Source organism: Chanodichthys erythropterus, chromosome 17 (genome assembly GCF_024489055.1).
Source record: "Chanodichthys erythropterus isolate Z2021 chromosome 17, ASM2448905v1, whole genome shotgun sequence".
NCBI classification, from domain to species: domain Eukaryota; kingdom Metazoa; phylum Chordata; class Actinopteri; order Cypriniformes; family Xenocyprididae; genus Chanodichthys; species Chanodichthys erythropterus.
Genome location: NC_090237.1, coordinates 12,356,320 through 12,372,092, shown reverse-complemented (window position 1 = coordinate 12,372,092; position 15,773 = coordinate 12,356,320). Strand labels below are relative to the sequence as shown.

At 35.5% G+C, this 15,773-nt stretch overlaps 1 protein-coding gene across 1 annotated transcript in view; it reads left to right on the top strand.

The window, feature by feature from the left end:
• The first annotated feature begins 209 nt into the window (after positions 1–209).
• tyw1 (tRNA-yW synthesizing protein 1 homolog (S. cerevisiae)) overlaps positions 210–15,773 on the top strand; it is a 76,272-nt gene continuing 60,708 nt past the window's right edge. The window contains exons 1-7 of the mRNA XM_067365876.1: positions 210–401; positions 749–879; positions 992–1,126; positions 3,769–3,870; positions 4,945–5,139; positions 5,222–5,500; positions 7,579–7,698. Coding sequence (XP_067221977.1) covers positions 341–401; positions 749–879; positions 992–1,126; positions 3,769–3,870; positions 4,945–5,139; positions 5,222–5,500; positions 7,579–7,698 — 1,023 coding nt within the window. The 5' untranslated portion in view covers positions 210–340. The remainder of the gene's footprint in view (positions 402–748; positions 880–991; positions 1,127–3,768; positions 3,871–4,944; positions 5,140–5,221; positions 5,501–7,578; positions 7,699–15,773) is intronic.

The window sequence follows — 15,773 nt, the reverse complement described above, 5'->3', positions numbered from 1 at the left end:
TGCATATTATGATTGATTTAACAAATGAAGACTCACGTGGATGATAATAATTACAACAACTGTATAGCAGTAGTAGTAATATATTGTGTCTTACGTGATTTAAATAAATTATATACGTATTATTAATAATACTTAAACCAGTGAACACTCGCTTTTGGACTTAAATGACCTGAGATGACCTCATTTTCCCAGCATTCCTGCAACAACAATATGGCGGCGTCCTTCGACATGCAGCCGTAAAGTGAGCCAGTTATTTATATGCGAAATACGAAGTTAGATATTTGGCTGGCTGATGTTATAGATTTATAAACAGTACTGTCTTATTTAATAGACCTCAGAAATGTTGTTTTTAGCGGTGTTTTCGGGTTTAGTGTATTCTACAGTCGGCTCTGAGATGTCAGGTGGGTTTATTTTGAAACGCATGGCTAATAACTCATATAATGTGAGCTAAGTTAATCTGCTAAACATATATAACAGTGTAGCCATGCTCTAAATCTCGTGCACATGCACTTATTTTTGCACGGTTAGGCTGTGTTTCAAAACCTAGTGAGCTCCCTACCTTCTTTACCAGTAGCGGTGTTTGTTTTTAACGCGGATATAATGGTAAACAATGCTGTTTAGGTGGGCAGCTTACTAGGTTTTGAGCGCAGCCATTGTTCCATATAGGTTGTCTCTCTCATCAGTAACTAATCCTGATTAGGGTCAAGTGCTATTAGTTTGCGTAAACTGTATTTGCCTGCATTCACAGGTGTTTTGAGTGATGTTTGGGATTACACTGAGAGTTACCTGCTGTCTGTGTGGCAGAACAGGTTATATGTGTACACTACTGCTGCTGTTCTCATAGGAGTCTGGTTTACTGTCAACATGCTTTTCAAAAAGGTAATTAAGTGTGTTTAAGCTTAAAGCTTCTCTGCTACTTAATGACTTTGTTAGGATTTGTCTCGTAGTTTAATGAGTGCACAACATAATAGATTGTCTTTTTCTTTTATAGAAAAAAGTGGTCAACCCTGTAAGTCCGTGGCTGTATAAATCTGTGGAAAAGCAAGAACATTCACCTGAAAAAGAAAAAGTCATTCATGTTTCTGGGGTCAAAGTCTTCTATGGATCACAGACAGGAACAGCAAAGGTTTGTACACACACACACACACACACACATACCTATGCATACATGCATATACACACATATATTTATTTAAAACGATTAATCGCATCCAAAATAAAAGTTTGATTACATAATATAAGTGTGTGTACTGTGTATATTTATTATTTATATATAAACACACACATTTTATAAGAAATACTTACATGTATACATGTATATTTTATATATATATATATATATATATATATATATATATATATATATATATATATATATATATATATATATATATATATATATATATATTATATATTATATATTATATATATATATATATATATATATATATATATATATATATATATATATATATATATATATAATATTATATATATATATATATATTTTATATATATATTTTATATATTTTATATATATATATATATATTTTATATATTTTATATATATATATTATATATATTATATATATATATATTATATATATATATTATAATATATATATATATTATAATATATATATATATTATATATATATATTATATATATATTATATATTATATATATATATATATATTATATATATATATTATATATATATGATATATATATATATATATGATATATATACACAAATAATATATTTAAATAGATAAATGCACGTGTATGTATTTATACATGCATAAATACACAGTACACACCTATATTATGTAAACAAACTTCTATTTTCGATGTGACTAATCACAATGTTGAAGATTCGCAAGTCTGCTTGATCAATTACAAAAGAAGCATGTCAAAATTATTCAGGAAAATAAGATTTTCTTATCAAAGTGATAAAATGTTGATTTGTAAAAATGAGCACACCCTCTTAAAAGTTATTAATTAAAACAAAAATGATCAAAATTAAAATAATTAAAAAAAAATTCTTGGTAAGTTTAAAGCAATGTTTGATCAACAGGTAAGTATGTTGAACCAAAATTATTAAAGAGAAGTAATTTCTTGACAATTAAAATTATATATAGCCCACTGAATCATTCTCAGAGTTAATGCTGACAACAATGGAAGAGAGAACTGTTATAGTAGACTTATTTCTTAGCACAAAAGAGGACAGCGGTACAAGAGGATTACCAAATCATTGTTATAAGTGAAAATATAGCAAAAGTAACACAGAAATTCAAAAACACTTGTTACAAGGTCCCTGAAATAATCAGGCCTTCTTTAAGCTTTCATTTAGTGATGAGGGATTTTTTTGCTACACAAAGAGCAGGAAAAATACCAAGCGAGTGTCTCAGAGCCAGCAAAAGCTATGAAAAGCGTGACTGTTTATCTCACAGAGTAAGATGCAGCCTGCAGAAATGACATGCATCATTATTGTTCTCACTGGAACTTTGTACTGTAGCCAAAGCACAATAAAGTCAGTTAGCCATTTCCAAAGCCCATCTTTACAAAATATAGATTCTGGGAATCAATACTCTGGTCTTATGAGACCAAATCAATCATTTTGGATCTAACAGCATCCAAAATGTTCTGGTGTTGTTAGAGGAGAAGTACAGTGAGAAGTGCCTGGTTCCCACAGTAAAGTTCAGTGCTAGTAAAGCTCTTATAAAGGGATGTATGAGTGCTGAAGTTGTGAGGGAGTTGTGCTTATCAATGCTGTCATGAATTCCCACACCACTGTGTAATTTAATACACAAACTTGAAACGGAAGATGTTACCCTTTCCTCATTCCCTGCATTGAGGCATTTTTTCAACATGACAATGAGGATATGCATTCTCCCAAGGTGAAAAACCTGTGGACATGTATTGCTCAATCTTAACACTCTTAGGCACCTGTGGGGGATTCTGTAGAGATGAGCTGAGCAACACTCTCCATTAAAGATCAGGGCATTAAGGAGCTCATCATCCAGGAGTTAAACACGAAAGATGTGACATTTTGTCATGAACTTGCACATTCAGTGCCAAGAAGGGTCATATCAGTATACCTAAAATTATGGAGGGCGTACTAAGTGCTAGAATATTATACATTTTTAAATTAAATCTAGGGTGTACTCATTTCTGCAATCCTTCATTTAAATAAAATTGGCTTATTTACTTATTTTACGGATATTTATGACATATATTTTTAAATGTTTTTTTTATTATGTATAATATATATATATATAATCACACATACAGCCAAACCAAAAATTATTCAGACATTTTTTTTTTAATATTTTTGAAATATTTTACTAGTGGGTGCAGGACATTATAGTTAATTTATGTAAGTGAGGATAGCAAAATAAAGTAAACTGTGACAGATTATACCCAAAAAGTCAGTAAAATTTATATAAATTTGGAACCAAAAATTATTCAGACACTTTGACCTGACTATATTTTGCTTAAGTGTTATCTGACATAATTAATTTTTTTCTGACACAGTTTAACTCTGAGGTCTTGTCTTATTTTATTACCATTTTCTAAACTATAGTGAATAAACTGTATTAATGAATGAAATATTCAAGGTATCTAAATGAATTTTGGTTTGACTAATTTATCTATCAGTCTATAATATGAAAAATTTATAAATTCATAATTTTGTTTTTCATGATATGGCCTATTTAAAAGAATTGCATGCAAATGTGTAATTTACCATTCTTAATTCTGTTAAGGGATTTGCAAAAGAGCTTGCTGAAGACATCAGCACTCAGGGGATCCAGTGTGAGGTTTTAGATATGAAAGAGTATGACCCAGACGACAGACTGGCTGAGGAGGTGAGCGTAGCATGTCTTCATTGTAATTTCACTGCTCAAATTGTGTTGGACTGATCGCATACTGCATTTCAGAGAGGCGGATCATTTTCAACTTCGAGGAAGTAGAAATGGATTATTTAAACTTCAGGATTTGCCATGCTTTCATGATAATAAGAATATCACTTTAAGAATATAATAGGAATTACTGGTAGCTTCATATCTTTTACCACTTACCACAGTCACGTTATTGATATTAAGGCTGGATGTTAATCACAATACTTCTCCCTAGCAGCATGTAAAAAGATCAGCGTTTTATCTCACCAGAATTTAAGTAATTAAACCACGAGTTTAAAGAGCAAATTATCATAATTTAATGTGAGTTTCCTTAAATGACCTCAGTACTGCCAGATAAAGAAAATAACTACTTTTACAACGTTTTTTTTGGATTTAATTTTAATTAGTCCATTCTCACACTCCGAATCAGAGCAAAGTTGAGCTAAATCCATCTTATTCGGGTCAGAGTCGTTCATTTATCATGTGACAGCCAACTCTTTATTACCACATTCAGTATTATGGAAAAGAACCATCATGACAGGAATTCAAAAATTTATAAATTGTAAGAAATTTGAGACCAGAAATGCATCACGTAACTGTAAAAGTAAAAAAAAATAATAATAAAAATAACTACGCACTTGCTTGTGTATATAGAAGGTTGGGAATCAACACATTTCTGTATCCAATACGGCTGTCACGTCACGTGATAAAAGAATGAACGACTCAGACCCGAAGATTCGGGAGGTGAACTAATAATTTCTATTTCTGGTACAGACTGCATAGCCTTAGCCTATGGGTCTGTCACGTGATGAACGAACGACTTGGACCCGAAGACTCGGGGGTGAACAAATAATTTCCTGCACAGAACCTATGGGATGTTGCACATGCACAGTCAACACAATATGAACAAATCACTCTCTGAGTGTATATATTAAAGATTTGTTCAAAATGAAGGAACTGTTCATGAACGACCCATCACTACAGTAATCACACTTGTCCATCTCAAAAATTTCTTCATGCTTGCATATCATTCTTTTCTAGTGTACAAGCAAGATGATCTGCGTGTTCCTGGTGGCCACATACACTGACGGACAGCCGACTGAGAGCGCCGAATGGTTCTGTAAATGGCTTGAGGAAGCGTCCACTGACTTCCGATATGGGAAAACATATCTGAAGGGAATGAGATATGCCGTCTTTGGGCTGGGGAACTCCGTTTATGTCGGCCATTACAACACCGTGAGACACCTGCATTTAATCATCTGTTTTTGATTGGCTTGTGTTGCATGTTTCTTACACTTAATATATTTTCTGTTTTCAGGTCAGTAAGAACATGGATAAGTGGTTGTGGATGCTGAGTGCCGCACGGATCATGACCAGAGGAGAAGGCGACTGCAACGTGGTGAAGAGCCGACACGGCAGCGTGCAGGCCGACTTTCAGGCCTGGAAAATGAAGTTCCTGAGCCGGCTGCAGGCTCTGGCTAAAGGGGAGAAGAAAGCCTGCTCTGGCAAGTGCAAGAACGGCAGCTGCAAGAACAAGAAGAAACATAAGGAGGAGGCAGAGGACAGCCACTCGCTCGCTGAGAAGAACAACTCTGAGGCAAGCCAGCCCTCCTCTCTGATGTCTTTGAACACATGTAGTCATGGAAACTGCTCTCACGCTGCACACCCAGAGAGCAGATTGTTCCCCTGCAGTCTGTGGTGCACTCATGTAAATGGGATCTGAACAGCAGGGGTGACATTACAGACTTCTGAGGAGATTTTATTCTCTTAGATGTCACTCTCATATATTTTACTCTTAGGAAGCATTGTTCTCATGAAGTTAAGCACGTTTAATTCCCATTTTCCCCTTTCCCACTGAAATTGTTCAGGTTTTCATGGCCAAAAGGCTGCTACTTGAACGCTCGCCTGTGTTTCCACTAACTAAAGAGCCAAACAATGATGTAACTGATCTCTACTACCTAACTTGAAAACAGAGTGCATCCCTGTTTGTCTATTAAAATGCACTTTATTATTCCAAGTTATTGAAAGGTGCCGTAGAATCAAAAATTGAATTTACCTCGGCATAGTTGAATAACGAGTTCAGTACATGGAAATGACATACAGTGAGTTTCAAACTCCATTGCTTCCTCCTTATGTAAATCTCATTTGTTTAAAAGACCTCCGAAGAACAGGTGAATCTCAACATAACACGGACTGTTACGTAACAGTCGGGATCATTAATATGTACGCATCCAATATTTGCATATGCCAGCCCATGTTCAAGGCATTACACAAGGGCAGGCAGTGTTAACGTCTGGATCTGTGCACAGTTGAATCAGACTAGGTAAGCAAGCAAGAACAATAGCGAAAAACGGCAGATGGAGTAATAATAACTGACATGATCCATGATAATATGATATTTTTAGTGATATTTGTAAATTGTCTTTCTAAATGTTTCGTTAGCATGTTGCATGTTGTTAAATGTGGTTAAAGTTACCATCGTTTCTTACTGTATTCACGGAGACAAGACTGTTGTTATTTTCATTATTAAACACTTGCAGTCTGTATAATTCACAAACACAACTTCATTCTTTATAAATCTCTCCAACAGTGTGTAATGTTAGCTTTAGCCACGAAGCACAGCCACAAACTCATTCAGAATCAAATGTAAACATCCAAATACTATACTCACATGATCCGACGCATTCATGTAGTATACATGACGAACATCTTGTAAAGATCCATTTGAGGGTTATATTAGCTGTGTGAACTTTGTAAATGCACTGTATTATAGTCGAGAGCTCGGGGGCAGGGAGCGCGGGATTTAAAGGGGCCGCAGCCTGAATCGGTGCATAGTTAATGATGCCCCAAAATAGGCAGTTAAAAAAATTAATAAAAAAAAAAATCTATGAGGTATTTTGAGCTGAAACTTAACAGACACATTCAGGGGACACCTTAGACTTATATTACATCTTGTGAAAACTGGTTCTAGGGCACCTTTAATTCAGCTTTATGCAATCATCAGAAGTTCTAACTAATAAAATTCATAGCTCTCAATTCATTTATTTTAGACATAGGAGTCATACAAGAATAGAAAAATATATGTTAACATGCAGAATTTTTTAACTTGGCATCTTTATTATTTTATTAGCTACATTTATCTGGAGCAGAACCACATTTCTAAAAGTGGCAATAAAAGTGACTTGTTATGTTTGCCGTAAATCCATAGAAGGTGGGAGTTGAACCATATCTAGAGACCAGAATATAAACCACCACCTGGAACACACCTACTAGTACACCTTATGGTAGTGATGACCTTAGCAAGTTTTAACCAATAATATTACATCCCACTTTTGATCCAACCAAATCCTGATGGATAAAATCCCGCCCAACATTATTGCTATTATATGTTGACTTTTAATATGATGTGGTTCACTTCATGGGTGCCTGCGGCATTTCATTTGAGTGTACGCACAGAGGGGCTTTTCTTTTTTTTTTTTCTCGGTACAAAAACAACACTTAACTAAAAAACAAACAATACATGCTATATATATATATATATATATATATAAATATATATATATATATATATATATATATATATATATATATATATATATATATATATATATATATATATATATATATATATATATATATATATAAATATTTTTAATTTTCTTGTTTGTTTTTCAGGAGGAGCTGATGGAGTCCAGCAGTGATGCGGAGTCCTCCACTGAGGAAGAGAAGTCTCATGGCTCTGTCATTGACATGGAGGACCTTGGGAATGTGATGAATCGTATGAAGAAAGCCAAGGTAAAAACAAAACCAGCTTCTGTCCACTTTGTTTGTGCTCTATCATAGGCCATTTAGTAGGGCTTTAAAGGGATAGTTCACCCAGAAAAGAAAGAAAAGGTTGTCATAATTTACTCACCCTCACATCTCAAGTCCATATGTGGTTATTTTGTTTTCTGTGGAACACAAGGTAGAATCCTTATAGTCTGTCCATAGCTTTTTTTTTTTATATTTATTTTTTTATATATAACAATTTATATTCACCATTAGGGCTGGGCATTGACACACATTTCTTGATTTGATTTAGATTCACAAGCTTGCAATTAGATTTAGATTCGATTTAATTTGGACCTATATCAGGTACAGTACATGGCAATTTTTCTCAAGGAAAATAATCTCAATTAATGCTGAAAACAATACAGGGAGTCAGTTGGTATTACATTAATATTAAAGGTTAAATTAACTGTTGATGGTGCCATCGAATGAAAAATTGAATTTACCTAGGCATAGATGAATAACGAGTTCAGTACATGGAAATGACATACAGTGAGTCTCAAACACCATGGTTTCCTCCTTCTTATGTAAATCTCATTTGTCTAAAAGACCTCTGAAAAACGGGCGAATCTCAACATAACACCGACTTTTACGAAACATTCGGGATCATTAATATGTACGCCACCAATATTTACATATGCCAGCTCATGTTCAAAGCATTAGACAAGGGCAGGCAGTAACATCTGGATCTGTGCACAGCTGAATCATCAGACTAGGTAAGCAAGCAAGAACAACAGTGAAAAATGGCAGATGGAGGAATAATAACTGACATGATCCATGATATTGTGATATCTTTAGTGATATTTGTAAATTGTCTTTCTAAATGTTTCGTTAGCATGTTGCTAATGTACTGTTAAATGTGGTTAAAGTTACCATCGTTTCTTACTGTATTCACGGAGATGAGAGCCGTTGCTATTTTCATTATTAAACACTTGCAGTCTGTATAATTCATAAACATTCATTCTTTATAAATCTGCAACAGTGTGTGATGTTAACTTTAGCCCGTTAGCCACGGAGCATAGCCTCAAACTCATTCAGAATCAAATGTAAACATCCAAATAAATACTATACTCACAGGAATCAATGTATGCATGATGAACACTTTGTAAAGATCCATTTTGAGGGTTATATTAGCTGTGTGAACTTTGTTTATGCTGGTTAAGGCAGCCGAGAGCTCGGGGGCAGGGGAGCACGAGATTTAAAGGGGCCGTGCAGCCTGAATCAGTGCATATATAATTATGCCTCAAAATAGGCAGTTAAAAAAAATTAATAAATAAAAAAAATCTATGGGGTTTTTTGAGCTGAAACTTCACAGACCCTTTCAGGGGACACCTTAGACTTATATTACATCTTGTTAAAACTGGTTCTAGGGCACCTTTAAATGAACCGTCCCTTTAAATTTAATAATTTCGTAAAATATCTTTTCCTCACGCAAAGCTATTGTTTGACTTCAGAGGACCTGAAATATAGCCTATAATTAGTATCAACCACTTTGAAGGTACTATTTTGGAGCATGACGTAATCTCTATGAGCTGTCGTTGTGTGGCAAGAGCTGCTTAAAGATTCAAATTTCTACTTGTGTTGGAAAGAAAAAAGAAATGTCAGTGAGCGGTTTTGGGCTGACGTGAGGGTGAGTAAATAATGATAGAGTTAGGTGAACTCTTCCTTTAAAAGGATAGTGCTGGAGAGTCACCGGCAGTGGCTCCATTGAAGGAGACTGAGTGGCAGATGGTTTGCTACAGCAGACAGCAGCTCCAGCAGGCACTGAGAGGACTTGCGTAACCGTGAACTGTGATCACTGACGCCCACTCTACAGGCCTGTGCGCAGGAGTGATTCATGAGACAGAAGCGTAGACACATCTTTCCGTACATGCGCATACGCGCTCTCTCACATCCTATTCGCAATAGAGAGGCTGTGAGCGCTAGAGCCGAGAGGATTCATACCCCCTTTAATCCAGTAAGATCCCTTTATGGATGCCTTCAGGATTGGATGCAGCTTCAGAAGATGTGATTGGAAATGAGGTTTGCTGCTCAGGCAATCAGTTGATTGTGATGTTCCCGATACATAGATAAAATGAAATCCCAGAAGCTATAAATTTTTATACGCTGACGGACAATTACAGGAGACTGCAAATAAGGTTATGAAAAAACCTGATGAATTTAATAGCATTATTGGTTTATTTACTTAGGCTGTCAGTTTTTAATGCATTAAAGGGTTAGTTCACCCAAAAAATAAATTTCTGTTGTCATACACAGTTGATGTAGTGAATGCAGTCCAGCGCTGCCAGGTTCTACGTCCAAACGCCAACTCATTATTGGCCAGCTCCTGTGTCAGCATCACACGCATGCGTCGTGCTGCTCACGTGAACAGCCTCGGCCAATACTGACCAGGCGTTCGGATGTAAACGCGGAAGCCTGCACTGCATTCACTACGTCAACTGCGTATGACAACAGTTCAAATTTTTGTCTTGTTTTTGCGCACAGAAAGTATTCTCGTCTCTTAATAACATTAAGGTTGGACCACTGTAGTCACGTTGACTATTTTAACGATGTCTTTAATACCTTTCTGGACCTCAAAATGTGCAATGACATTGCTGCCAATGTGTGGTTTAGATACCCTCGGATTTCATCATAATATTTTAATTAGTGTTCCGAAGATGAACGAAGGTCTTACGGGTTTGGGATGACATGAGGGTGAGTAATTAATGACAGAAATTTAATTTTTGGGTGAGCTAACCCTTTAATGTAGTACAATTAGTTATCATTTATGAAAGCATTTGTGTTCAGAAACATCAATACTACAGGGGAATGCTGGGATTTTGAGACACATTTTACAAAGTTGAAGTATTTTGCAGTATCCCTGGGTGTTTTCACAACTAGTTTGTTTGAGCACTCCAAGCAGTCTCAGGCCAATATAAAATGAAATGCAAATACCCCACATGATCTCAGACCCCCTAAAAGGACCCACAGATGAGCCATACTTTTCCTTACACTTTTCCTTTGCTTGGGTCCTTTTGTGAGTCCCCTTTTAAGTCCAATTACATTGTGAACAAAAACAATGAGGTCAGTTGCAGCTAGTTCCCTTACTGGTTCACTTTAATTGCACTGGGTTTGGTTCATTTGTATGTGAATGTGAAAACACCCTTAAAAACACTGAGCTTATGGTTCTGATGCAACGGCCGAAGATCCTAGATCAATTTGATTCATGTGAATGCAGAACTGTAACAGTCCAACGATTGGCTTATCTAAATATTTTAACTTAGTGACTTTTCTCAGCAATTTTTATATACACTTAATGGGTCTCATTCATGAAACATTCAGAAATTTACGTGTAAATATGTGAGTGATTTGCGCGTAAAGAGACGCTCATTCTCAATTACCATAAATCCCGCCCATTAAATCCGACTGACAACTATGACAAATATGGGCATCATATTATGACACCAAACGAAGGATTTTGGCCATTTTATAGGAAACAATTTCCATAACAATTAAGGGGCCATTAGTTTGCTCAACCGTATTGAAATCAATTCATTATTTGATTAAGTGCTCCGTTTGCAGATGCTATTACTGGCTCTCACAATAAAAGTAAAAAGAAAAAACGTAGGTAATTACTATATATAATATTTTTTAAATATGTACCTTATTAAGGTGAATTAAAATGCAGCCTTAATAATGAGCAAAACTTTCGGATGTTAAACGCACTATTTACGCGTGGCTGGGAGCAGGTGTAGATTTCTTTCGTACAAACTAACATTTGGAAAATACAAACATTTTAATGAATCCGAAAATTTATGACAGAACCACTTTACACAAGATTTACACACAAATTCGTTCTGCATTTGTTTCATGAATGAGACCCAATTTGATTATTTATGTTAGAAGTTAGATGCATTATAAATTGTATGTCCTATGAATGTGCACCCATGATTTAGAGGTCCTTTCTATGTCATTAATGTCAACAAACAGATTTCCAAGAATATCCAGACAGATTTTCTGAGTGCTCGTCCCATCTGCCATTAGTTAGCCAATCAGATAGTCCCACTCCAAACTCACTCCATTGGTTGAGCCAGTGTTGCTTTGTCAGGTTGGTCGGGATGCTCAAACAAACAGTCATTTTTAATAATGCCACAGTGTGGTTTCTGCACATTTAGCTGCGATAGGAGAAGGTATTTTAACATAAAGACTTTTTTTCTAGTTAATTTACTTAAGTATTGTTGTCTACCTTTAACTGTTTGTGCACCACCAAAAATCACAAACCATTAAATGCCATTGGTGCTCTTATGTTGATCTAGCTAAACTGGTTCATTTAGCTCTGAGTTTTTCATTTTCATGCTCTCCCAGGACAGTTGCACCTTTAACTCAGAAAAGAAACACACCGTCACTTAAATACTCTGGTGACATGATGCATCTGTCAGTCGCTCAAGTGTTCATCTGCTCTACTCTGTTTGATTTTTGCTGTAGTGTAGTATATCATTTGTCATTTAAGAGCAGTGAATACATTTTGAAAGAGTTCTTACTATTAATGTTAATTTTCTCAGCATATAATTTCATATTAGACAATATGCAGGACATCATTAGATGCATGCATAATTCATATTTTTTGTGCTGAATAATAATTAATGACACTGGAATAATGACAACTGTTGTGAAATACAGAGTGCCTAGTTTGTGTAGATATGTGTCTTGCGTGTGTAGAATTACTCCGCTTTGGCTCCAGATGGCATCAGAGACATATTGTGTCTTGGCTTTAATAATGCAGACTCCTGACATTGCATTCCTGTATGATCTGCACTGCTTTAGTAGTGTGGTTTTATAAAAAGAACTCCATAATAATTCCTATTCTTATGTATTTCTGACCATAAAGGTAATATGTTTAATGTAAAATAATTTGTGCTAAACCAGTTTGAGGTGTAGAGACACGTGTAAGCCGTTCATAGGCTTGTGTGTGTGTGGCTCTGTGACAGTTTCTGCATTGCTTGTTGGAGTGACACTATGTAGATTACATTTGGCACTGGCATGGGTTTTTGATAAGGTTTGTGCTACCAGTGGCAGAAACCTTTTTGAGAAATGTTTCATTTTCTGCTGCTAGTGGTGCAGAATCTGCACACTGCACCTTTTAACCCCTTAGAGCCAAAGTGTACACCCAACCCCCCACTAAACTATAAATCATAATCAAATTACTAAGCAACCACTGAACTGAATAACACAAAATAGGTATAGTTTTAAAGCTTAGAAACATTTTAATGCATCTAACCATTTTGATCAGCTCTTAACGAGTGTGAAATGGAGTGTAACCGCGGTTGCTAGCTACGAAAAAATTAATATTTTTCAAAACTCCTGCCTTAACACAAAAAAGGTGTCATTTTCGATGAACACTTAGAGTCTGAACTTTACTATGAAGCAGCTAATTTGATTAACTAATAGTGCTAAGTTATTTGCTGATAAATTAAAAAAATTCATAATTTATGAAATTTTTTTTTTTGTACTATGTATGTACTGTAATATGTCAAAAAACTGTATTTATGAAGCCATCTGTATTTTATGAAGTCTCTTGTTTACCAGGGCTGCATTTATTTTATTAAAATACAGTAATATTATTACAATTTAAACAATTTACAATAAGTGTTTTCTATTGTAATATATTTTAAAATGTAATTCCTGTGATGGCAAAGCTGAATTTAAAGCAGCATTACTCCAGTCTTCAGTGTCACATGATCCTTCAGATATCATTTTAATATGCTGATTTGTTGCTCAAGAAACATTTCACATTAGAACAGTGTTTATAGAATTCTGTTATAATATTGTTACAATGTACTGTCATGTTTGATCAATTGAATGCAAATGAAGTATGAATTCCTTTAAAAAAAATCTTACTGACCTTTAAAAAAATACAATGCTGTTCAAATGTTTAAGTTAGTTATATCTCTCCCAGGAAAGTGGACAAAATGTATAGGTGAAATATCTGCACAGTCCATATTTCTATACAGTTAAATGCTCTCTACAATTGAGAATGTCCCCATCCTTAATACCTCCTAATACTCTTGACTCCTTTCCAATTTGGTAATAACCGGAGCATAGACTCCATTTCACTCCCCAAAATCAATAGTCACTGCCTAAGAGCTTCTTACTTTTCCCATTTAAAGGATAGTTCACTCAAAATTGAAAATTTCAAATGTCACTGTAAACCTGTATAAATTTCTTTATTCTATGAAACAAAACAATTTGATCCTTTTTTTTTTTTCTTTGAAGAGTCGTCAAGTCTTTTCCATGCAACTGTAAAAGTCATGTAGATTCTCCCAAATTTTTTTATTTTTTTATTTTGTGTGTGTTCCAGAGCATAAAAACATTTAGGTTTGGAATAACATGAGAGTAAGTAAATAATGAGTGTTTTTATTTTTAGGTGCACTGTTCCTTTAAAGCTCCTGTGTGAGGCATTATCCTAATAGTCCGCACTATCCTCATAGTCTTTGCAGATTAATATATACACACCACCTCAAAGCACACATTTCAGTGTCATGCATACATTTAGTGCAGGTGTGGACTGAGGCAGTATTTCCACTGTGTAGCATTAGCAAGGTGGAAATTGAGATAACTGCTCATGGATGGGCATTGTCCTGCAGCCACATCAGCCCGTGTGGGGCGTGCGGCAGCCTGAGCGGCTTGTCATTTTGGCTGGCTGTCAGTCTGAATGTGTCAGCTGCTCAGCCTGAACTCTGCAGGACCGCTGCCTGCATCGCCGCTGTCACTTGCATGGGTGGTTTGTGGGAAATGGAGCGTTTCCATCTGAAGAGAGCTGCTTTAGTTCTGGCTGTCTGAAAGAGGAGGGGTGCAGAGAGCTCTGCAGTAGGGAAGCTTGGAGGACGAAAGCACAGAGACTGCGAGATGAATCTTGCGTGACAGATTGCAGCCTAGTCAACTCTACGTTGAGCGTGGCAGTTCCACGACAGATCTCGCTGTGAAAGGGCATAATGTCTGCTTGCCAACCCAACCCCACCTGGTGCCTTCCACCCGCTCTTGTTGTTGGATTTCGCTCAAGGGACATTGTGTACTCTGAAACAAACAAATACAGTCACTGAAACACAGCGGCTGGTTTAGCACCTGTCTCAGACAAGATGTTGAGGGACCTCAAAGTTTTGTCCAAGAACATGAATTAAAGCAAAGACTATGATAAGGCAGACACCTGCCACTCGTAGGAAAATTAATATGAGAAAGAAGCACCTGTAGGAATAGAAACCACATATTTCAGTTGAAAGAGACATTCGTTTTTTTGATAGGAGTGCATGTTTGTTTACATGAACATGTTGTAGTTTGAATCAACATTGCGTAGGACCGCCTGAAAAGAATAGATTTTTGTTTAGGTTTTCGTGTTTTTCATTTTGTTTTTCGTTTTTTTCATTTTTTTTTTTTATTATTAAAGCTAAATTAGCAATTTGGTTTTATATTTTTATTTTAAATATATTATTGAATCTAGGGTATGGCAAGTATGTAAGCTTGTTTCCACCATTAAATAAATAAATAAAGATAATTGTGACTTTTTATCCCACAACTCTGACTTTTTTTTTCTTGCAATTCTGACGTTTTTTTCGCAATTACGAGATTCTGACTTCTTTCCTCAGAATTGTGAGATATAAACTCGCAAGGGCGAGTTAAAAAATCCAATTGCGAATTTATATTTCACAGTTCTGACTTTATAACTCGCAATTGCGAGAGATAAACTCGCAATTCTGAAAAAAAAAAAAAAATCAGAATTGACAAAGTCAACATTAACTTTATTTTTTATTCATTGACGGAAGCAAGCTTCCATTGGTAAGAGCACAAACTGTGCCTTGCATTGATAAATTGGTGTGGCTTTTAGTAATTAATTTTTGACAACCTTTGGTTTTATGAACCACGTTTCTTAGAGATCCTTTGAATGCACTGTGACATGCTATCAGGGTTAGAGCATCTACTATGACCTATGGAGTCCAGCTTAACCTGATTATTCCCTTCATCTGCCATGTACAGCACTCCACCTTTGACTCACAGTGTCTGAATCTGAA